Here is a 21,645-nt window from a genome sequence, read left to right on the forward strand (position 1 = left end):
ACACAAGGATTTGGAACAAGACTTTCTCGCCTTTCCCCACCCACTGGCAAACTAGGCAGCCACAGAGGGCATCAGGCTGTGGGAGAAGCCAAAGCTTAAGCAACCAGTGGCTTTTTAGAGACCCACATACAACTCTTCTTGCTGCCAAGTATGGACCTCCCCAGCTGAGGAGCAGAGCATGACATGTCAGGGGAAGGGATGCTAAGAAGAGGGACTGAAGGGTACTTCTCATCCCACATATGCAAAATGTGCTGGCAGAAGGTGAAAATGAAGCAGGTGGGCAGTAGACTCAGTATGGGCAAAAGGAAACACGTCTTTACACAGAGTGTAGAATTTGCTGCCAGAGGGTGTTGTGATGGCTGCAGGGATTAGGGATTAGGCAGATTCAGGGAGGATAAATCTGTCACTGGCTACTAGCCAGGGCAACTAAAGGGAACCTCCAAGTCAGCCACAGAATCCCAGAGTCAGGAAGCCACATCAGGGAAGGCCTCAGCCTCGATGCCTTGTTGGCCACAGTGTGAGACAGGTTGCAGGGCTAGACGGACCATGAGTCTGACCCAGCAGGGCTCTTCTTATGTTCTTAAGGAGAACACGGGACACTGGTCTCAGCTGGAAATGGTGAGGGGCGAACAGGGATGGTCTTTATCCGGGTTCTGTTGCTGAAGAGAACATCAGCTCAAAATGTATTGGGACTGAGGGACCATTTGATACTCTTGATACTCACTGTGGCCCATTATGCACGGAGTGGAAGGTCCTTATTCGGGGTGGAATAGCGGCGGCTAAAATCACCAATTATGCACGCTGCAGGCGGCAACCGGGCGCAGAGTCAACGTATGCCGCCGAAAAAGCCGCGTTAGCAAGATGCGGAAGAAAGTGGAGCTTCCTGGGACCAGGGCGCAACCAGAAGCGGCTCCGGAGTAGCCGCGTGCATAATCGGATACTCTGGGTTTTGCCGCCATTGCGTTCCATCCCGTGCGTAAGCGGTTTGCTTCGCTTCTTCCTCCTCCGCGTTCTCCATGCCGCCGTTTCAGCAGCTGTGCATAATAGGCCTGTGTGACTTTCTTCTGTCACTTCTGAGAAAGTGGAACGATCGTTCTGGGCTTTCGACAGAGTGGAAACCAGAGTGGCCTGTATTGCCCGATGGCATCTCACACATTCACGGTTACAACCCGGGGTTTGGCTCGAACGCGTTTGGACTCTGCACCGCCCTCCCTCCCAGCCCGAGCCCCATCCCGCCCCTCACCTCTCTCACACAACCTGCCCAGGTAGCCCGTGCCCACGCAGTCGCAGACAAAGCGGTTCCAGCCCTCGCGGCAGAGGCCTCCGTTGCGGCAGGGGGAACTGCTGCACTGCTTGAGGGTCTCCCGGGAGCAGAAGCTGGAGACGCCGGACACGCTCTGCACTTCGGCCAGGCGGCGCACGTCGCGGCTCTTGCCGTCGATGAAGAGGTCGCGCACGCAGCCCACGTAGCCGTAGTTGAGGAAGGCCGTCCACACCTCCGGAGGCAAGATGAGGTCCAGGCGGTTCTCGGGGAGGCCCCCCAGGTACATCTCACTGTCCAGGTCCAAGATCTCGCTTTCCCCGCTGGCCAGGAAGGGCGTGCTGCGGCTGTTCACCGAGATGGAGCCTGGAGGGAACCACAGGGAGAGAATGCTGCACAGGGCTTCATAGAATCACAGAATCATAGAGTTGGAAGGGACCTCCTGGGTCATCTAGTCCAACCCCCCACACCATGCAGGACACTCACAACCCCATCGCTCATCCACTGTAACCTGCCATCCCCTTGAGCCTTCACAGAATCAGCCTCTCCGTCAGATGGCTATCCAGCCTCTGTTTAAAAGTTTCCAAAGATGGAGAACCCACCACCTCCCGAGGAAGCCTGTTCCACTGAGAAGCCACTCTAACTGTCAGGAACTTCTTCCGGATGTTTAGACGGAATTTCTTTTGAATTAATTTCATTCCATTGGTTCTGGTCCATCCCTCTGGGGCAAGAGAGAACAACTCTGCTCCATCTTCCATATGGCACCCTTTTAAATACTTGAAGATGGTTATCAGACCCCCTCTCAGTCGTCTCCTCTCCAGGCTAAACAGACCAAGCTCCCCCAACCATTCTTCATTTCCTCGTTTGTGGCTATCCTATGAACCACCAGTCCCTGGCTCATCCTTTGGGATTATGCGGCCTAGCAGTTCATTCAGCCTGCCCACCAGCATGCCAAACTTCACTGTGTGTCTCCACTTTCAGGGCACAGCGTGGGTAACCAGGCACAGGACTTTCTATGCAGCAATGCCCACAATACCAACGGCATATATTTATTTATTATTATTTAGATATTTATGCCCAGTAGGGGGCGGGGGGGGGAGTCCAAAGATGCTTACCATGTCATTCAAGAGATCTGCCTGGCCTCAACCAGAGCCAGGCCCCTTTCAGCTTTGGCTTCCACCTGGTGGAACGAGCTGCCGGGTCAGAGTTCCATACCATGGTCAGAGTTCCGCAGGGCCTGCAAACCTGCAGTCTTCCACCAGGCCTACAGCTGAGGCCAGGCAAGCCTAGATATACTATGGGCCTCCCTTCTCTCCTCTCCATTTTACTTTCACAATCACTGAACCTGCCAACTAAACGGTGGTGGCTAAGAAAAACGTATTTTATTACGTTTTATATTTTTATACTTTTAAGTGGATAGAACTGTTGTAAACCACCCTGAGCTTGTCAATCAGGATGGGCTGGCTTAGTAATTGAATCATAAAATAAATACATTAATAAATCTTCCCTGCCCCAAACAACAATCCTAGTAGAAAGGCTGAGAGAAAGTGACAGGCCTTGGGTCACCCAGTGAGCTTCCACAGCAAAGTGGAGCCAGCTTGGTGTAATGGTTAGGAGTGCGGACTTCTAATCTGGTGAGCAGGGTTTAAATCTGCACTCCCCCACATGCAGCCAGCTGGGTGACCTTGGGCTCACCACAGCACTGATAAGGCTGTTCTGACCAAGCAGTGATACCAGGGCTCTCTCAGCCTCACCTCCCTCAAGGGGAGTCTGTTGTGGGGAGAGGAAAGGGAAGGCGAATGTAAGCCACTTTGAGACTCCTTCTGGTAGAGAAAAGCGGCATATAAGTACCAACTCTTCTTCTTCAGAAATATCAGGGCTCTCTCAGCCTCACCCACCTCACAGGGTGTCTGTTGAGGGGAGAGGAAAGGGAAGGTAAATGTAAGCCACTTTGAGACTCCTTCGGGTAGAGAAAAGTGGCAAGAACCAACTCTTCTTCTACTTCTTCTTTGGCAGAATAGCTCTCTCAAATCCTGGCTTGACACTACACTGAGCTGGCTCTTGTTTAGCCCAGGGATTCCCATCCATGGGTCCGTGGGAGCTCTGGGGGGGAGGGGACGGCTTTCTCCTCCTGCCTTAATAGAATAGGCCACAAGTTAGGGAACCATCCACTTCGATTGCTGCTCCTCTCCCCCGCCTCCCCCCAGTGCATGAATGAGTTCTCTTGTGGTTTATGCACCTGGGAGGGGGCAGAGCCTGTATGCCTCCTCCCGCCTTAAATTGCCTCCCCTCTCCCCCCACCCATCTTTGAGCCTACCTAATAACGTGGGCAGTGATGTCACTTCTGGAGTGTGTAGCAGAGAGGCATGGCCAGCGGACATACCTTCTGGGGCTCCTCCAAGCCTGAAAAATTATTTCAGGAGCTCCTCCATGGTCAAAAGGCTGGTCTAGCCTGCTGTTCTAGGCATCCAGTGAAAAGATCTTCTTAAACCCACTCGGGCTATTTCTCTCATTTCTTTCCTGCTAACAGGCCCCTGCTGAAATTATTTTATTATGCCCTTCTTTAACTGCCTTGTCAAAGTTTTTACCTCCGCTTTTATGTCTCCCTTTCGTTTTGCGGTCCTATTGATTTCATTCTGCTGCTTTATCGACTGGTTTCATTGATACTATTGGTTTCAGTAGTTTTAGAATACATTTTATGTTTTTTATCGATCTCGTCGTAAGTCACGTCGGGCATGACTCCTGGTGGCTAACAAGGAACGTAAGTAGATAAATGAATAAGTAATGACCAACGGCATGCACCGGCAGCCAGACGGCGGCACAGCTTGCTCACCCTTGCGCCCGTCACGCTGGAAGTCCACGTGGCACCACTCGCCGTCGTTCACCTTCTTGCTGCTGGCTCGCATCTTGATGCCCCCTGAGCCCATATCCAGCAGCAGGTAGAGGTAGCCGTCGAGGAGCTCCATGGCAAAGTAATCGGCCTTGTGCAAGCGCTCGGACCGGGCCTCCTTGGGCGGCTGCAGTCGGCCGTGGCTGAACAGCAGCAGCCCGTTGGGCTCCGTGGTGCGGAAGTCGAAGGAGATGGAGCCGGTCTTCTTGGTATTCCACTTGGGCAGCGAGATGTAGGCCTCTGGGGATTCAAAGGTCACCGGGTCGAGGGCCGCGACACTCTCGCACCGGAAGACCAGATCCCCGTTGATCTTCATCTTGGGGTCACCTTCTTTGGCCAGCCGCGACAGCTCCAACTTGAAGTCATTGTTCTTGTAGACGACCTACAAAAGAGCGGAGCAGGCAAGAGTCGTAATGGAATAGGTCAAGAAGGTGCCTTGTTAATAATCCGATGGGAGGAAGCTCTTCATCTTGAGGGCTGACCCCTCCCTCTACCATGTTATAACATTGTTTCCAGCAAATACAGGGTTGGAGCCACATTTCCTTCCCCCAAACGTTCTTTCCAATCCTGGGAATGTCTTTTTCTGGGGTTGCAGGGCCAGTCTGGTTGAATAGCCATGCCATGTTGGGAAGCTGCAGTGAGAAGCATTAAGGAGGAGAAATCACCCTCTCTTCTGTTGGCAGAGGTGTGATGACAGAAGAGAAAGAAAGGGCAACTTTGCCTCCTTCCCTCTCCCCCACGTGGCCTTTGGACCTGCATGGCTATTAAACGCCCACAGATTCCAGGAATTAAACTTTCCCGGAGTCAGAAAGAACCACTGGTGGGTAAGGGATGCTGATACATTATGGGATCCAACCCACAGAAAGGCAGAAGGACTATTTGCTGAGTGTCTGGATGACTTCCCAGCTTCTGAGGATGTTCAAGACTGACGGGGCAGAAAATGTTAATGACTCAACACTGAATGTGAGACGGGGCAGTCCAGGTTTGGTCTCTGTGGTGACCTGCTTGTAGGACAAGGGCCGGCGAAAGCTGGTTTCCTCTGAGGATTCCCAGAGCACAACCTGGGACTTCCATGTGGTTTCATGCTAAGCAGCCCTCTGTGGCTTGCAGATATGAACAAATGTGCTCAATGGAACGACCAGCGGCTGTCATGGACATCCATATCAACACATTTCTCATGAAGCCTGCAGTTCTCCCTAACGGATGTGCTGTAAACTTCACCCTGGCGATCCAGTTACCAAAGAAAGATGGAGTCCCATCCCAGGCAGAGCAGGAGCCAGACTAGACGGCCAGCCTGAAAGGGGCGGAATATAAATCAAACTTTAAATAGAAAGGTTGTGGCACAGATTGGAAAGATACAAGTGTTGTGCTCTTGAGACTCATGAGCGTGGGACTCCCATGCCACTCCCCCATCACTGAACCTGTTGAGGCTCCAGGCCCCACCACCTAGCAGTGAGCCTGCAGGACCCGGTGACATCCGCCACTGCTGTGGCTGAGCCTGCAATGGCGGCTAGCATCCAACTGCTCTGTGCCCAGGCCTGCAACTAGATGCTGGCATCTGGGGTCTCCTGGCCCACGGCAGCTACCGGTTTTGCAGCTGAACCAGAGTGACTCCCTAACTGTATGTTTGCAAGGATGTAACCTCTACCCCCCATATTTAATTTCTGATTTTTCTGTAGACGTGGAGAGTTTGCAGGAAGATCAGTTTAGCAGAAGATCTGTGCCCCCAATCCATAGATTTATGTCTCAATAGATGGAGGCCATGCATTTGGCATTCTGCATTCCCTCCAACCTCTTCTGTGTACTCCCTTTTCAACTGAATGCCTTTCCTCCACTAAAAATATGTATCCAGAATTCACAATAACAATCTGTCTTTCTGCTTTTGGCCCAGCAAAAATCTGCTACACGTTCTTTCAGTTCTGCGCTTCATGCAAAGGCAAAAAGCACGGCCTCCCAGATGCTTGGCACTCTCCCATCTCACCACATTTCTTTGGCAACAGAGCCTTCCTCCCCACTGACCCGAAGCAGCTTACGTCATTCTCCTCTCCTCCATTTCATCCAGATGCCTTTGTTACATGGCAAACTTGTGACAATTTCTCCAGATGTATTTCTCAGTATAAAAATACATGGGAAAAGGGAGCAATTTGGATCATGGTCATGGTGGTGGAAGATAATGTGTCTTTCCTCCCCCGCCATCTCAGTGACACAAAAGACGTGCCTGCATTCTTTTCTGTAGCTGGCCTAATGGTAGTTTGCCATGTGTGGGGAGCTTTTATCAGGCAAGTGACATGGGGGGGAAGCTTATAACCCTCCAAGGTTGAGACATTCCTGGAGATCTGGAGATAGAGAGGGCTTGAGAAGATGAGGGACCTCAGGATGGTATAATGCCATACAGCCCCCACTCCAAAACATCAATTTTCTCCAAGGGAACTGCTCTCTGCATTCTAGAGATCAGGTAAGTAATTCCAGGAGATCACCTAGATCAGGGGTGGCCAAACTGCAGCTGCTAGAGGCTCATGGTAATTGTAGTCCATGGGCTGGCAAGTCTCCTCCCTTAGCTCTTTTCCAAACCAGGACCTCCCCCCACGGCTGCTTTTCAACGGTGCCGAATATATCCGGAGACCTGTGGGTCTCTCACGTAGCGTGTGACTTCTCCTCTGCAACAACAGGGGAAACCAGTGTGAAGCTGGCCCCGGTCCCACCCACGACCCGCCAGGTTGCTCACATCTTTAAGGCATCCCATGAAATTGTTGCTGACAGGGGAGCCCGGCAGGTCGGCTGTGTTGGGGCTCCCTCCGATGTAGAAGAAGTCGTCCGAGCCCAGCATGGTATAGTCCTCCTGGGTGTAGCCAGTCGTGGTAAGGATCCCGTCTACGGAGATGGTCACCTGTCCATCATGAGCGCAGGGGGTAGGGGAGGGGGGTGGGGGTGAAGGGACAAGGAGACAACAAAGTGTTAACCAACTGGGGAACTGGCAGGGAGAAGAGGGGGGTTGTAGGGAAGGCTGCTGACCCATTTTTATGTCTGGTTGTCTTTTTGGAGAAATGCCAGATTTTTGCAGGAAGAAGGAAGAGGGTTGGAGGGAGGATGGCGGACAGAGGGTAGAGGGGAAGAGGATCTGCACAAGATTTGATGGTCCACTGGGGGGGCGGGGGTTGGGGTTCATTTATTTGCCTTGCTAGCTTAAATGCTGCCTCTTTATAGTCTGGCTTTTAGCTTCCTGTTCGGGTTGGCCCCAGCTGTGAGAACAGCTATGAGAACTTCCCGCTCGGGTTGGCCCCAACTGCAAGTTTTCAATCTCTTTGCAAAGTCAGACAAAAAAGAGATTCATTTTTGTTTGTTGGTACGCGAGGAGTCGTGAGGGAAAGGGAAGGTAATTATTTAAACCCATTTTAGAGGCAGTTTCACTGACGTGGCTTCCCTCCAAGATTAATAATTTGAGTGTCACTGAAAACTGGCATGGATCTTTAGATCAGGGTCCCCAACCTTCTTGACCTTGTGGGCACCTATGGGGTACTGACACAGGGCGATTGGCACAACTACAAAATGGCCACCGCTCTAGGTGGAACCAAATACAAATTATAGGGAAGTGAGGTCATGCATGACTCTTTCAGTAACCCTTAAACCAGGGGCAGTCAAACTGCAGCCCTCCAGATGTCCATGGACTACAATTCCCATGAGCTCCTGCCAGTAAACACTGGCAGGGGCTCATGGGAATTGTAGTCCATGGACATCTGGAGGGCCGCAGTTTAGCTACCCCTGCCTTAAACATTTCAGGCAGAAACTCTGTTTAACAGAACACTTAAAAATGAACATATTGTTTAATATATTTTCTTACTTACGTACAGGTTATCTTCAGTCACACAGTGAAGATCCTTGTGCTGTGGTGGCAGAAGATATGGGAATTTTTTTGGAACCAGCACACCATATTAGATAACCAGTGGCCAATCAGAAGCCCTGATAGATAAAAGCCCCAGCTGGCCCCTCCCACTTTCTAAAAACGCTTGGTGAGGTGCCACATTGTGGACCTCTACTCTAAATAATTCTCAGCCCCCAGAATAATTTGCTTGGAAGATCTGTGTTATTTCAGTAGGCCTCAAAGTTGTTTCAGCACATTAGGTAGGTGACACCCCTAAAAATATACCACTCCCTTTGTTCTGTGACCACTCTTCTAATGACCTCACAAGCCTCTCCCATCCCAAAACACAGAAACATCATCTTCTCCATGCTCAGCTTGTGGCCCGTTTTTGACACGTCCCTAAGAACCGCCCTAAAATATCTTTGGCATCCTCTGCCAACCTCAGTTGGCTTTCTGGAGGAGACGGTCAGCCTGACACTGAGCAAGCAGCAAGAAAAATTCATCCTTGACAAACAGCCCTGGTACTCAGAAGGGTAACCATGTTGGTCATGAACATGACAAAGTGTCCATGAGCATGCACACAAAAGCTTATAAGTTGAATAAAACTTCATTGGTCTTAAATGTGCCATTGGACTCAAGCTCTGGTATTCTACGGCCAGGTTCAAGATGGCAAACTTTTTTGTTACATGGCAAGTTTGGTACATGGCAAACTTGTGACAGATTCTCCAGAGCATCTCCAGATTCTCCAGAGCATCTTTATTGTAAGGATAAAACATGTGGGTGTTATTTTTTAATTACAGAGAAAAGATTAAGTCAGGGAGTTATAAGAGTGGTTATGAAAATCTATGAACAGTGTGGAGACAGACCATAGATGAGTGTATGTGTCTTTTTTTACTTACTGTTAGAACTGCTTGATGTTAAATTAAGGACAGGGGGGGAAAGGGATGACCAAATTATGGCTCTCCAGATGTCCACGGACTACAATTCCCATGAGCCCCTGCCAGCATGCACTGTCAGGGGCTCATGGGAATTGTAGTCCATGGACATCAGGCCAGCCACAGTTTGGCCACCCTAGATATCACAGCTTCAAAATGTGGCAATAACAAGGAAAAGCTGCTCAGTCTTGGAGCGTCTGCCCTGTATGCAGAAGGTTTCGAGTCCAATCCCCGTCTTTTCCGATCCACACGCGTAGCAGGTCTGAAGGAAAACTTCCTGCTCTCTCACTGCCTGTCACCTCAGACAGCCACCTCAGAGAGCCATTTTTCCAGATAACCTCACTACAAGATGGGATCATATGCTTTTAAAGGGAGGGGGGACAAATTCACAGAAGGTGGGCCTGGTTTATTTATTTATTTAGCGTTTGGCATGTGGGTCATACAGCCAGGAGAGTCTAAGGCTGTTTGGCTTCCAGGCAAGAAATATTTGGAGGTGATTTGCCATTGCCTGCCTCTCCTTACGACCCTGGTGTTCCTCAGAAGTCTTCTAGCCAAATACTAGCCAGGGCTGACCCTGCTTAGCTTCCGAGATCTGTGGGATCGGGCTAGCCTGGTACTTTGTGATGCTACCTGGTATTTAGCTATGATAGCTAGAAGGAACTTCTACGCAGAGAGAGAGGAACTATCTCTGAATACCAAGTGCTGGGGATCCAGAACAGAGGTGGGCTGTCACAGCTTCCCACAGGCTTCCAGATGGCTACTGCTGTCAGAAGGGAGAGAACTTGGTCCCACACAGCAAGCCAGTTCTTATTTCCACAGGATGCCTTCCAAGAGTGGGGAGTTTAGAGAGGCTGTTGTGAACTTGTCATTACCAGCTCCTTTGGTGAACCAGAGTTCCCAGGTTGCCAACTCTGGGTTGAGAATCCCCTGGAGATATTTTGTGGTTGGAGTCTGAGAGAGTGGCGTGAGAAGAGCCAGGAATTCAGTGGTATATATTTGTATATCTTTAACCGCTCCTCGTGGAGCGGAAAAAATAAAACAGTAAGGGCCCCGAGGCGGGCCCTGTCCCGGATGAGGAAGGGTGCCGATAGGCCCCTTCTTCTGGACTGACAAGCGGAGGGCCCAATTGGGAGGCACGAAGCCGCTTGTCAGTCCAGCCCCAAACTGCACAGCGCGGCTGCTTATTGGCTGTTTGCCCGGACTCCAACCAATTGGGCGGCGTGAAGCGCCTCCCAACCCGCCACACCCGCCACCAGAGCTTACCGTCACTCCAGGGCGGTCATTACTCTGCTGGCCTCCAAGAGCGAAGGTATGGTCGCTGGCCCCCGCCCTCTACCCGACAACGGCTCCCCAGACCCCGGGGAGGCCGCTGGCCGGCTTGCTGAGCCACCCAGCGCCTTCCCCGGGGCCTGGGGAGAGTTTTTTGAGATGGGGGGGGGAGGCAAAATGCTCCCCAGGCCCCTAGCGCCCGCTGAATTTTTGTTTCAGCGGGCTTTACTACTAGTAATTCTATATTTCCTCTTCCAAAGCAACCATTTTCACCAGGGGAACTGATCTGTGTTGGCTGGAGATGAATTCTAATTCCAAGAGCTCTTCAGGCCCCACCTGGAGGTTGGCAACCCTAGCTAGGAGTCATGATGGGTTTGGAACTAGCTACAAAGAGCTATACAAACAGGCCTGCTACTTGATCAGTAATTTCTAGTCTTGATTTCATCTCTCATGTAAGATAGTTCTTCAGCCCTGACCCCCCCCCCAATGCCCAATTCCTGTTTTCCTGGGGAAATTGTGCTTGGTGGTTGATGGTAGAATAGCCTTGGACACTCCCTTCCCTCCCATTAACCCCGTTGGTTTACAGAACACTGGGTTCATTACAAAAAAGTAACTTGCTCCTATTTATTCCTACTCTTTTGAAGAGTGACCTTCACCAATCTATATAAAGTTACTTTTTCATACTTCTTCCAAGGAATCTGTGAAATCTGAATAGTGTCGTGGGCACAGTTATATGACTACACTTGTCTCTATTAGAGCCCCGTAGCACCTTGAAGGGCAACAATTACCCAGGGTATAAGCTTTAAAGAGCCAAAGCCTCCTTCATCGGATAACTTGTCTCTGTAGACATGTGTCTTGGGGCAGCTTGAAAACGTGCCTACCTGGCCTGCTTCTACTCCAATAAATTTCAAACTTTTGCTACCATCGTCATGCAGCATCTGCTACTTAGCAAAACTTCTCTGTGACTTGAAAGTTTGCATCATTTCACTTGAGCCGAGAGGTACAACATTTTTTTTGAAGAGATCCCATACAGGATGAGCAGGTTTTTTGCAAAATATGGACATCTGTGCCTATTTTTTGTGGGGAGTGCAAAATGCCCTGGGGAACATGAAAGCAGAGCTGCCAAGAAGGTTAAGGACTAGGGAGCCAAAATCACCAGGGCCCTGGCCTCCTGGGCCTATAGTGCTGGATAAGTAAGGTGGAGCAGAGGGTCATCAGTGGCTATTAACCACAACATATAGATGGAAGCCTCTGCCTAGGGCAGTGATGCTCTGTAATCTTGATGCTTGGGGGGGCCACAGGGGGAGGGCTTCTGGAGTTCTGGTCTCTCCTGATGGCGCCTGGGTTTTGGCGCCAGATTGTCCCACTTCTGGAGGGACATCTGGGGGCACCTGGCAAAATGTACTTATGTTGAAATTTATATATATATATATATATATATATATATATATATATATATATATATATATATATATATATATATATATATATATATATATATATATTACAATGCTATTTTTGCATTCTATGCATTCTATGAAAAATTTTGTTGCTCCATATAGACCAAATTTTAAATCAAGTCTCCCATCCCCCTCGGTCAATGGTGTCCTGCTTTACCAATATTAAAATCTGGTCACCTTACCACTGTGTAACACAGGGTGTTGGTCTGGATGGGCCACTGGCCTGATCCAACATGGCTTTGTTTCCATTTCCATATGATGGCTGGATAAAGTCAGGATGGTGTGAAAGGGCCTAGAGAGAATCTTAGCCTGGGAAGGCATGATGGTTCCTGGCCCCCCTTGTTCAAAAGGTCCCTTGGGAGGATACCGCCAATCTTTTCCTTTGGGAAGGGATTTCACCCGTTGTCAATGACAGTTCTTCTTCCGATTACTATTAAATGGTACAGGGAGGGGGGGGCAGGATAGTTCCATTAAGGAAGTCTGCAGTAGAGTGACAGACTCGTAAAAAGTGACAAGCCACACCTACCGGCAGAACTCAGAGGGAGAATCCAAGGCAACCCAACACCTGGTTCAATCCATTCAGGCTTAATTTGTAACAGAAGGCCAAAATCTCCAAGAAGATGGAATCTCTCATCTCAACATGCGTGCTGGCTGAGCAGGCCTGAGAGCGCAGGGAGGTCTTGAGCTTTGCGAGCTACCAAGTAGATGGTGCGATGAACAAGGTTTATTTTATACCGCATATCCTGATGGGTTGAAAATAGCAGTACTTGGAAGGTTTGTGCAAACACGTTACCCGGAGGAAGGCCCAGGGCACGGTCTAAAGGAGGACAACACATTTGTGGTACTCTGGGGCACCTTGGGCCGTTAAAACCACCAGCAGTAAGGCAAATCAAATGACTCTGCCAGGCGTAACTATGATTGGTATAGACTCACCTGCTACCCCTCTCCCCAATGCTATTGGCTGAGTCTGAGCTGAGAAGCAGGGGACACAGCCAGCTGTGACACTGGAGAAGGAGACAGGCAAGCTCACACTCCTTGCCATGCCCCATGCCTGGTGCTTATCCAAGGGGCCCCTTGAGATGTTGCCGGAGTCACTGGGGCTTGGCTTGGCTTGCTCCAGCCAGACAATGGTTCTCTAGGACCATGGCTCAGGGGGAAATTCCCCTGCTTTGTGCAAGGGCCAGTTTCTCCCTCTTGGTGCAGAGGAAGGTTTTGCTGCAAACTGCCTGACTGGGAGACGGACGGCCCAGGAGCCAGGAGAAAACCACGGAGAGCCCTTTGCAGGAAGAGCAGTATATAAATGTAATAAATTAAGTAACATCAGGTAATCTGCAGAGCCAAATTCCCAGCTGGGCCTACTCACAAGCCCCTTCTTTCTCCCGCAGGTCACTTGAAAAGCACTCAGTGGCAGTGAAATAACTCACCCCGGTTGTTTGTTATGCGGCAATCGGTGCCTTTTTATTTATAGCAACCCGACTGGCTCTCTCCGTTTGGCTGCAAACCACAAGCCATTTAGGAGGAAAGAGCTTTCCTGAAATTCCACGGAAATGAGCTCCAACGTTAATGGTTTTGTGGGTTGCAGTCTCTGAGGTTTTGGTTTCAGCTTGTTCTGTGTCCGGCCGCTTTCCTGCGCTTTGTTATATTCTGCTTGGTTTTTTGGAGAACTGAAAACATTACTGGGAGGATTCCCAAGTGACTCTCCCTCCTCCTCCCCCAGGCACTTGCCCTCAGGGCCCTCTAAGCCTTAATGAAGCCTCAGAAGGATCTCTGAAAGCTATTCCACACGGGGGAAATGAGCAAGATGGTTATTCCAAGAAAAAGAGCTTTGCCTTGTCTTGCTAGATCAGACCCATCTTAGCCACTGCATCTAACAAAGGCCGAAAGCAGCATCTTCAGATACGGAGGAGAAAGTAACAGCGGCTTTGTTGGATCAGAGCAATGTCTCTTCTACTCCGGCATCCTGCTTCATGCAGTAGCCCAGCCTTTTCCGACCTCTTGACCACAGAGGAGTCCCTGAAATAATTCTGCAGGTTTCTAGGCGCCCCAGAAGTGATGTCAGTGATGGCCAAGGCTCCTTGCCACACCCCCAGGAAGTGACATGTGACATCACCACCCACGTTAACAGGCAGGCTAGAGGAGGACTGGGGGGAGCAGACAGGAGGCAGTTTAAGGGGGAAGTAGGAGTGCAGGCTCTGCCCTCTCCCGGGCACCGAAACCATGAGAGAACTCATGCTCAGGAGCGGGGCAGGGGACAATGGAAGCAGTCTGTTCCCTAGCTAGTGGCAGAGTCCATTAAGGCAGGAGGGGAAATGCAGACCCCTTCCTGTGAATAGCCAATGAGATGCTTCTACACGGCCAACAAGGTGAACACAGAGACCATGGTTGCTCCCCAGCACAGGTATTCAGAGGGTTACGGCCTCTGACCATGGAGGTTCTGTCCCAGGGGTCCCAACATGGCCACTACCTTTCCTGCTGCCCGCTAAGGGTTTTGAGAAGGTGGGTGGGACAACGGGGCTTTTGTCCAGCAAGATTTCTGATTGGTCATTGGAGATTTGATTGGCTATGGAGATTAAAAAAAAACTGTTGCTTTGGCGGCACAAAGATCTTCACTGTGTGACTGAAAGTAAGCTGCGGCAGACATATTGCGGCTGGCTCCACCTCCTGCAACAGCCATTTTGTGGCTGGACCCACTGTGTAATCTTGGAATTCCAAAAGTGGCAACAGGCTCAAAAAGCTTGCGGACCTCTGTTCTATTCCATCACTGTGGCTAACAGGCCTCAGCAAACCTCCCCTCCCTCCCTCTATATCAGAGGGTGGCCAAACTATGGCTCTCCAGGTATCCTGGGACTACAATTCCCATGAGCCCCTGCCTTGGCCTCTTTGCCCTGACTACGGGTCCCCCAGAGCAGCTGGTTGGTTTATGTACAAAACCGGATGCTGGACAAGATAAGACCCCTGGCCTGATCCAGCTGGATCAGGAAAACGGACTCTGTAGCAGCAGGTTTCAGTTAGCAATGCAGCCATTGGCTGAGTGGTCTGTGATGCACAGGAGAAAGCAGAAGGGATTGGCTGGGCTACAAGTCAGAAGGAGGGAAGGAAGTCAGGTTCTTTATCCTGAGCAGTCCATGATTACAACGGCTCCACCGTGCAGAATAAAACTTGCCAGGCAACCACTTGTTCTTCCCAAAACTGTGCTAGCGTGGAGTCTAGACTAACTCGCCTCTTGAGAATTAAGGAGAAGTAATGGCAGCTTAGGAACAAATAAACACAACACATGAACTACCTGCTGAAAGCAGAGAGGCACATGAGGAGGAAGGGAGGTTTGTTGACCCTAAGAATGCCTCTAAGCATTGCGGTGGGCAGACGTAGACGGCCATGAACAGTGCTGCAGTGGCACAAATTAATTAAGAGCTCTTCCGTGTGTTAGGTACAGTCACATGATATGACCCTCCTGGGACTGTACCACTTTAGAATGCAAGTGAGAGGGGTGTGTGTGTGGGGGGGGGGGGGAGAGACGACAGAGGAGTGTTTCCTCTCTTTAAGGATTCTTCTACCCAGGCATTCCCCCTACCCTCCAAGTCCTGCATTCAGGGAAGCTCCCCTGCTTCTCGTGACGGCATGAAGTTTCCCTTGTATCCTGATCCAAGGACCAGGGGAAGTGCATAGAGCAGGGGTAGTCAAACTGCGGCCCTCCAGATGTCCATGGACTACAATTCCCAGGAGCCCCTGCCGGAAAACACTGGCAGGGGCTCATGGGAATTGTAGTCCATGGACATCTGGAGCGCCGCAGTTTGACTACCCCTGGCACAGAGAAACCTTTTCACCCTTTTTCATAATGCAATCATTCGGGGGCACTCAATGAAGCAGGTGGGCAATAGATTCAGGATGAATCAAAGGACGGCCTTGTCTACTCAACAAGTAATTACACTGTAGAATCAACTGCCAGGGGATGTAGCAGGGCTTGAAAAGGAGGTTAGGCAGATTCAGGGAAGAGAGAAGAAGAAGAAGTTCTCTCCTCAAAGGAGTCTCAAAGCAGCTTCCAATCACCTTCCCTTTCCTCTCCCCACAACAGACACCCTGCGAGGAAGGTGAGGCTGAGAGAGCCCTGACTTTACTGCTCAGTCAGAACAGCTTTATCAGCGCCGTGGCGAGCCCAAGGTCACCCAGCTGGCTGAATGTGGAGGAGCGGGGAATCAAACCCGGCTCACCAGATTAGAAGTCCACACTCCTAACCACTACACCAAGCTGGTGTAGTGAGGACCATCAATGGGTATTAGTCACAGTCACCGAAGGGAGACCTCCACTTTTAGAGGCAGTGCTAAGAGGCAATATCAAAGGAAAGCCTTGGCCTCCAGGATAACTACTTTTAGTTGACCCTCTAGGATAACTGCTTGGCCACTGAATGAAAGCACGTGCTGGACTAAATGGACCCCTGGTCTGACCCAGAAGGGCTCTTCTTACGTTCTTATGCCAGTGAATTGCTTCCAGGTCGTTTCGGGCTTGCCCTTTGCTGTCCAAGGGAATGGAGCCCTTCCGGGTCCAGGAGAAGAATCAGCAGGAGAATGTCATCTTCATACAGAATGCGACCGGCTCATTTTGATTCCTCGGCTCTTAAACTATCCGACACTTCAAGCCAATTACAGCAAATCAAAGGAGCATTATTCAAAGAAGGGACCGTGGTACAGAACAAGGGAGGAGTCATTCAAGCAGTATTCTCGTCCTGGTAGCTACTGAGTCTCTTAGATGGGACACACCCCTAGAGGTCTGAAATGCTTTATGGGCCAGCTGACCCTTTGGCACTAGGTGAATGGGTGGGTTCTTCTTAAGGGCAGGGGCCGTGGCTTGGTTATGGAGTGCGTGCCTCCCACGCAGAAGATCCTGGATTGAATCTGAAGGGCCTCAGACAGGCGATCCCAAGAGAAGCCCCTGTCCATCTGCAACGTTAGGGAGTGTGCAGCTAGTACATACTGTGGCGTTCCAGATGGTAGCCAAACTGTGGTGCTCCAGATGGACTACAATTCCCATGAGCCCCTGCCAGCACAAACTGGAAGGGGCTCAAGGGAATTATAGTCCTTGGACAGCTGGCGAGCCACAGTGTGGCCATCCTGAACTTGTAAATGTACGACCCACATCTGGAACACAACTTTCCCCCCCAACAAAAATTTTTTTGAAAAACAAGCTTTTAAGGCCCAATTTTAATCTTGACCCACAAGTTGGATCCACAAGTTGGCCCTACATGGCCCTGCACACAGCCCAGCATCTTTAAAAAAAACTGGGCTGCCATGCAAGCAATCCAGACAACAATGCTAAAGCACTGGCCAAACACCTGCCTGGGCTACAGATCTCTGTCATGCTAATGTTAAACATCTAGCAGCTATAGGCCCCATGAACACGTGAAACTGCCTTACACTGAATCAGAGTCTTGGTCCACCAAAATCCGTCTACTCAGACTGACAGCAGCTCTCTAATGCCCCAGGCAGAGGTCTTTCATACCAACTTGCTGTACTGGCTAAGAGCGGCAAATTCTAATCAGGAGAGCTGGGTTTGATTCCCTGTTCCTCCCTGTGCAGCCAGCTGGCTGACCTTGGGCTCGTCACAGTCCCGATAGTGCTGTTCCCATACAGCAGTCCTGTCAAGGCTTTCTCAGCCCCACCGACATCACAGGGTGTCTGTTCTGGGGAGAGGAAGGGAAGGCGACTGTAAGTCGCTTTGAGACTCCCTCGGGGAGTAAAAAGTGGGTGATAAAAACCAACTTCTTCTTCTTCTACTACTACCTGATCCTTTTAATTGGAGATGCCAAGGATTGAACCTGGGACCTTCTTCTTGTCAAGCCAATACTCTGCCGCTGAGCTACAGCCCCTCGCTATGAGGGCCCAGATCAAACAAGAGCATGCAACAGATATGTTTCTGCCTATCGGCGCCACTGAGGTTTTGGGCTGAGTTTTGGACACTCTCCGCTAAAACAACAGCAATAAGTCCAGAGTCCACTCACTTGATCCGTCCAGTTCTGTCCATTCAAGACCCCACATGACTTGGGGTGGGGTTTTTTTTCGAGATCTCTATCACCTCCCTCTAGCTATCCTGGCTGCAAGAAAGGCAGGAGGCTTCAAAGGGAGCACCAAGGAATAGCGGGGTTGCTATGCATTGGCAGGTAATGGCAAACCACCTGTGAACATCTCTTGCCCCACAAGCCCTACAGGGGTTACCGTAAGTCAGTTGCGACTAGGCTTGTGCACTTTGGCGCGCTTCGTGCGGTTCGGCAGCCGTTCATGCTTCGGGTGTGAATGGTGGCCGAACCGGCCGAACCGCAAAAGCCTAGTTGCAACTTAACAGCAAAAAAGGAAAGAAAAAAGATGGCGTGAATCACCTGAGGAAATTATTATTTATTTAACAAAGTGTTTGTTATAAGTAGGCGAAAACTTTTGAACATAAAAATGCCTTTCCCAATTCATCTTAGATGCTCCTGATGCTAACGATTGATAGACACCGAAACATAGAAGCTCTTGAGCTTGACAATGGGATTGTTGGGGAATTTTCCCCCTCTTGGAGCCCAATCTGGAAATTAGGCAAGAAAGAAAGCTAGCTGCATGTTTAGAAGTACTAAGTTAGTACTGAGCCCGAAGGACCAATGGCCCCACTGGGAAAGAAGCAGTTTTATGCACCCTGCAGCTGTAGAAAGTTTTGTGGCAGACTCACTGCTACCGCATGTCCTTCGCCTTGGGGACTCCCTACCTGAATCCGGACCTGGGTGGACCCTGCGAGCCTCATCTTCCCAGACCTCACAAGCAAAGTAGGGTTGACTTTGGATAGTATTTGGTTGGCCGAGGTGAAGGCAGACTATGGCAACCTACCTTTGAATGTCTCTTGCCTGGGAAACCCTACAGCAGGGGTAGGCAAACTGTGGCCCTCCAGATGTCCGTGGACTACAATTCCCATGAGCCCTACATGGTCACCATAAGTCAGCTGTTCATCGGTGGTGCTTCCCACCCCCATCCAGGTTCTCCGGATCCAAAGTGTGCATGCACTCGCAAATTTATACCTTGAATAAAACTTTGTTGGTCTTCAAGGTGCCCCTGGACTCAAACTTTGTTCTGCTGCTTCCGACCCACATGGCTACCCACTGGACTCTATCTCCACAAAGCTGTGACAGTCCACATACATGTATGCATGCCTGCCACCTTCCAGCTCCATTTCATGCACCTAGTGAAGTAGGATCTAACAGTTAATGCACCAAGGAAGATCTATTAGCCCTTCCTCCAAATGATTTGTCTTGTAACATTTAGATGCTACCCAGCATCTTTTAACATCTAAGATGCGACAACATTTATACCTCCCTTAAGGCTGCAGCTGGGTCAATTGGATAGAATTGCTGGGGTATCGTTGGGTTTGTCATTGTTGCCCTGATTGAATTGTGATTCTAATGTGGCTTTATGAATACGTTGTATGTTGAGAAACCCAAACAATAAATGAATTAAATAAATAAATAAAGCTGATCCCTTTTGAAGGCACCTCTTTACTGTTCGTTCGTGTTCTAACGTGACGAAAGAGAGCTGCCTTTTTGATAACAGGCCTACACAGATGCGCTTGAGAAGGGACCAGCTTAGAAGCTACCTGCAGAAGAGGAAAGGAGAGAGAAGGACTGCAGAAGCGGATCCGTAGCTATAGCAGAAAACCAAACAGAAGGCAGCTCCGTTAGCAGTCACCTAAGAGTTTAATAGGAGAGGGGGATAAGACAGAGTTAACACTTCTAACTACTTAAACCGATAACTCTTCCTGGCCTGGCATTTATGGGTTGCTCTCTTAGAAAAGGCTGGCTTCTAAATGAAATCAAGGAGACGGCCTCCCGGGTGTTAATGGCTTTGGAGGAGATCTAAATGGATGCAAAAGGGGGTCCTGCAGAGCAGAAAGGCCAGCCAAGGGTGTCACTTGAGTTTCCCACTTTTGCACATTAACTTGGGTCACCTTGCAATGAATGCTCACTCTCCAATTAGAGGGAAAAGCTACAGGCTCTCAAAAGGACCAGGTTTAAATGTTACATTGTGGTTTGCACAAGCTTCAGGCTTGCAAGGGAACAAGCACAGTTGCCATGTGCTGAGTACAGACATTTTGGGGAGGACATCACCCCCCCCCCCAATGTCCTGGTTTATGAACATCCTTAGAAACACCTGGCTGGTCACTGCTGGACCAGGTGTGTCTTGCACTAGAGCAGGGGTGGCCAAACTATGGCTCCCCAGATGTTCATGGACTACCCCTGTCGGTTGCTGGCAGGGGCTCATGCGAATAGTAGTCCATGGACATCTGGAGGGCCACAGTTTGGCCACCCCTGCACTGGAGCAACAGCCCAGTTCATTGTAGAGAGCATTTCATTTAATCAGCTTTACATTTGTTTGATCACGAAATTCTTGACATGTAAATGTCTTTTGTTGTTGTTTGTTTTTGTATAAATGATCTTTCCTACATATGTCATTCATGGACATCTTTAGGAATGGTAACTTTTTAAAAAAACTCTAAAACAAAATGGCTTCATTCCAATGCAATTTTGACATGGATAAAAGTTATGGTGCCTGTTGCACCTCCTCAACCACAATGGCTCCAGTGAAGGAAGATCCCATTCCATGCACTGTGGCACACCTGCCTGGCAAACTGGTGCCAGGACAGAAAGCTGTGCTGAGAGTGGTATAGCATAGTGGCAAAGGCCCAGCTGAGACATCATGGCCCAGTCCTTTTCCCCTTGCGCATACTAGCTCCTTCCCACACTTCCCCGGCTCATGGTAACCAGAAGCTAGTGTAGGGATGCCAGTCTCCAGGTGGGACCTGGGGATCCCCTGCTACTACAGCTCCTCTCCAGACTTCCCTGGAGAAATTAGATGCTTTGGACGGTGGACTCTGTGGCATTGTACCCCACTGAGACCCCACTGAGGTATCTGACCCCCCCAAAACTCCACGAGTTTTCCTACCTGGATCCAGCAACCCTACCCTCCCATCCCCACAAGGGAAGACCTGTCAACTCTAGGTGGCTGAGATGTCTGATTTGGGTCAATTATGTTGGTGGCAAGTCACATTTGACCTGTAAACCAGAAATAGAAACCCTAGTTTGTCATTTTGGCTTGAAGGCAAACTGTGGTTTGCAATAACTATATTTCTCCTCCTCAGATTGGAACGACAGTCTGGAAATCTACGCCTTGAGGTGTTGAGAGGGTGGACTGGGAGGCAGGGAGAGGGTGGATATAGGATGAATTCTTGATTTTTTTCGCTGCCAGACCTTTTTATCTATGTTATATCTATGTAATGTTAACGTTCTTAATGTTTTAATCGATATGGGGTTTTATTTTGTAACCTGCCGTGAGATGTTTTACGAGAGCGGTAGGTAATAAATCTAAATAATAATAATAATAATGATAATAATATTTTGCCGAGTCGGACTCCATGGCCATCTGTGGTTTCCATGAATCAGGGGAAAATTGGGGGATCTGAGCACAGGTGGTGCAGAGAGAGAGAGAGAGAGGTGGGCATATGCCAGAGGCATGCTCCCAATGGCCAAACAAGGTATCTGATGCAAATTGCAAATCACCAGGTCCCCGGTTGCACCTCACCTCGACCTCAAGTTCACCAAGGCCCAAATGACGTCCTGCAACTTTTAATGTGTCGTATCTGGATTGCCTTGACTTGAAATCGACTCACACGGTTAAAAGCCAGGTGCAGGGGGCCTCAGTTCAGATTGGGACCCTGGGGCAGGGAGAGAATAGGCTTCATTCAGCACCCGCCCCTTGGGACTATGTTGACAACTATGGGTTGGGAAATACTCGAAGACTTTGAGGGTGAAGCTGGGAGTGGGCTGGATTTGGGACAGGGAGGGACCTCAGTGGAGTAGAATGCTATGGAGTCCATCCTCCCAAGCAGCCGTTTTCTCCAGGGGAAGTGATCTCTGTTGCCTGGAGATTAGCTGTAATTCCAGGGGATCTCCAGGTCCC

General features: G+C 49.9%; 1 protein-coding gene across 28 annotated transcripts in view; it reads right to left on the reverse strand.

Moving 5' to 3' along the window:
• The window catches only part of NRXN2 (neurexin 2), a 444,528-nt gene that overhangs the window by 218,268 nt on the left and 204,615 nt on the right, over nt 1-21,645 (reverse strand). For all 28 annotated transcript variants that reach the window (XM_077327760.1, XM_077327722.1, XM_077327706.1 and 25 more), the window contains 3 exons: nt 6,877-7,038; nt 4,095-4,533; nt 1,244-1,627 (listed from right to left, as the gene is read on the reverse strand). In XM_077327760.1, coding sequence (XP_077183875.1) covers nt 1,244-1,627; nt 4,095-4,533; nt 6,877-7,038 — 985 coding nt within the window. The remainder of the gene's footprint in view (nt 1-1,243; nt 1,628-4,094; nt 4,534-6,876; nt 7,039-21,645) is intronic.

This window comes from Paroedura picta, chromosome 1 (genome assembly GCF_049243985.1).
Source record: "Paroedura picta isolate Pp20150507F chromosome 1, Ppicta_v3.0, whole genome shotgun sequence".
Classification (NCBI taxonomy): Eukaryota; Metazoa; Chordata; class Lepidosauria; order Squamata; family Gekkonidae; genus Paroedura; species Paroedura picta.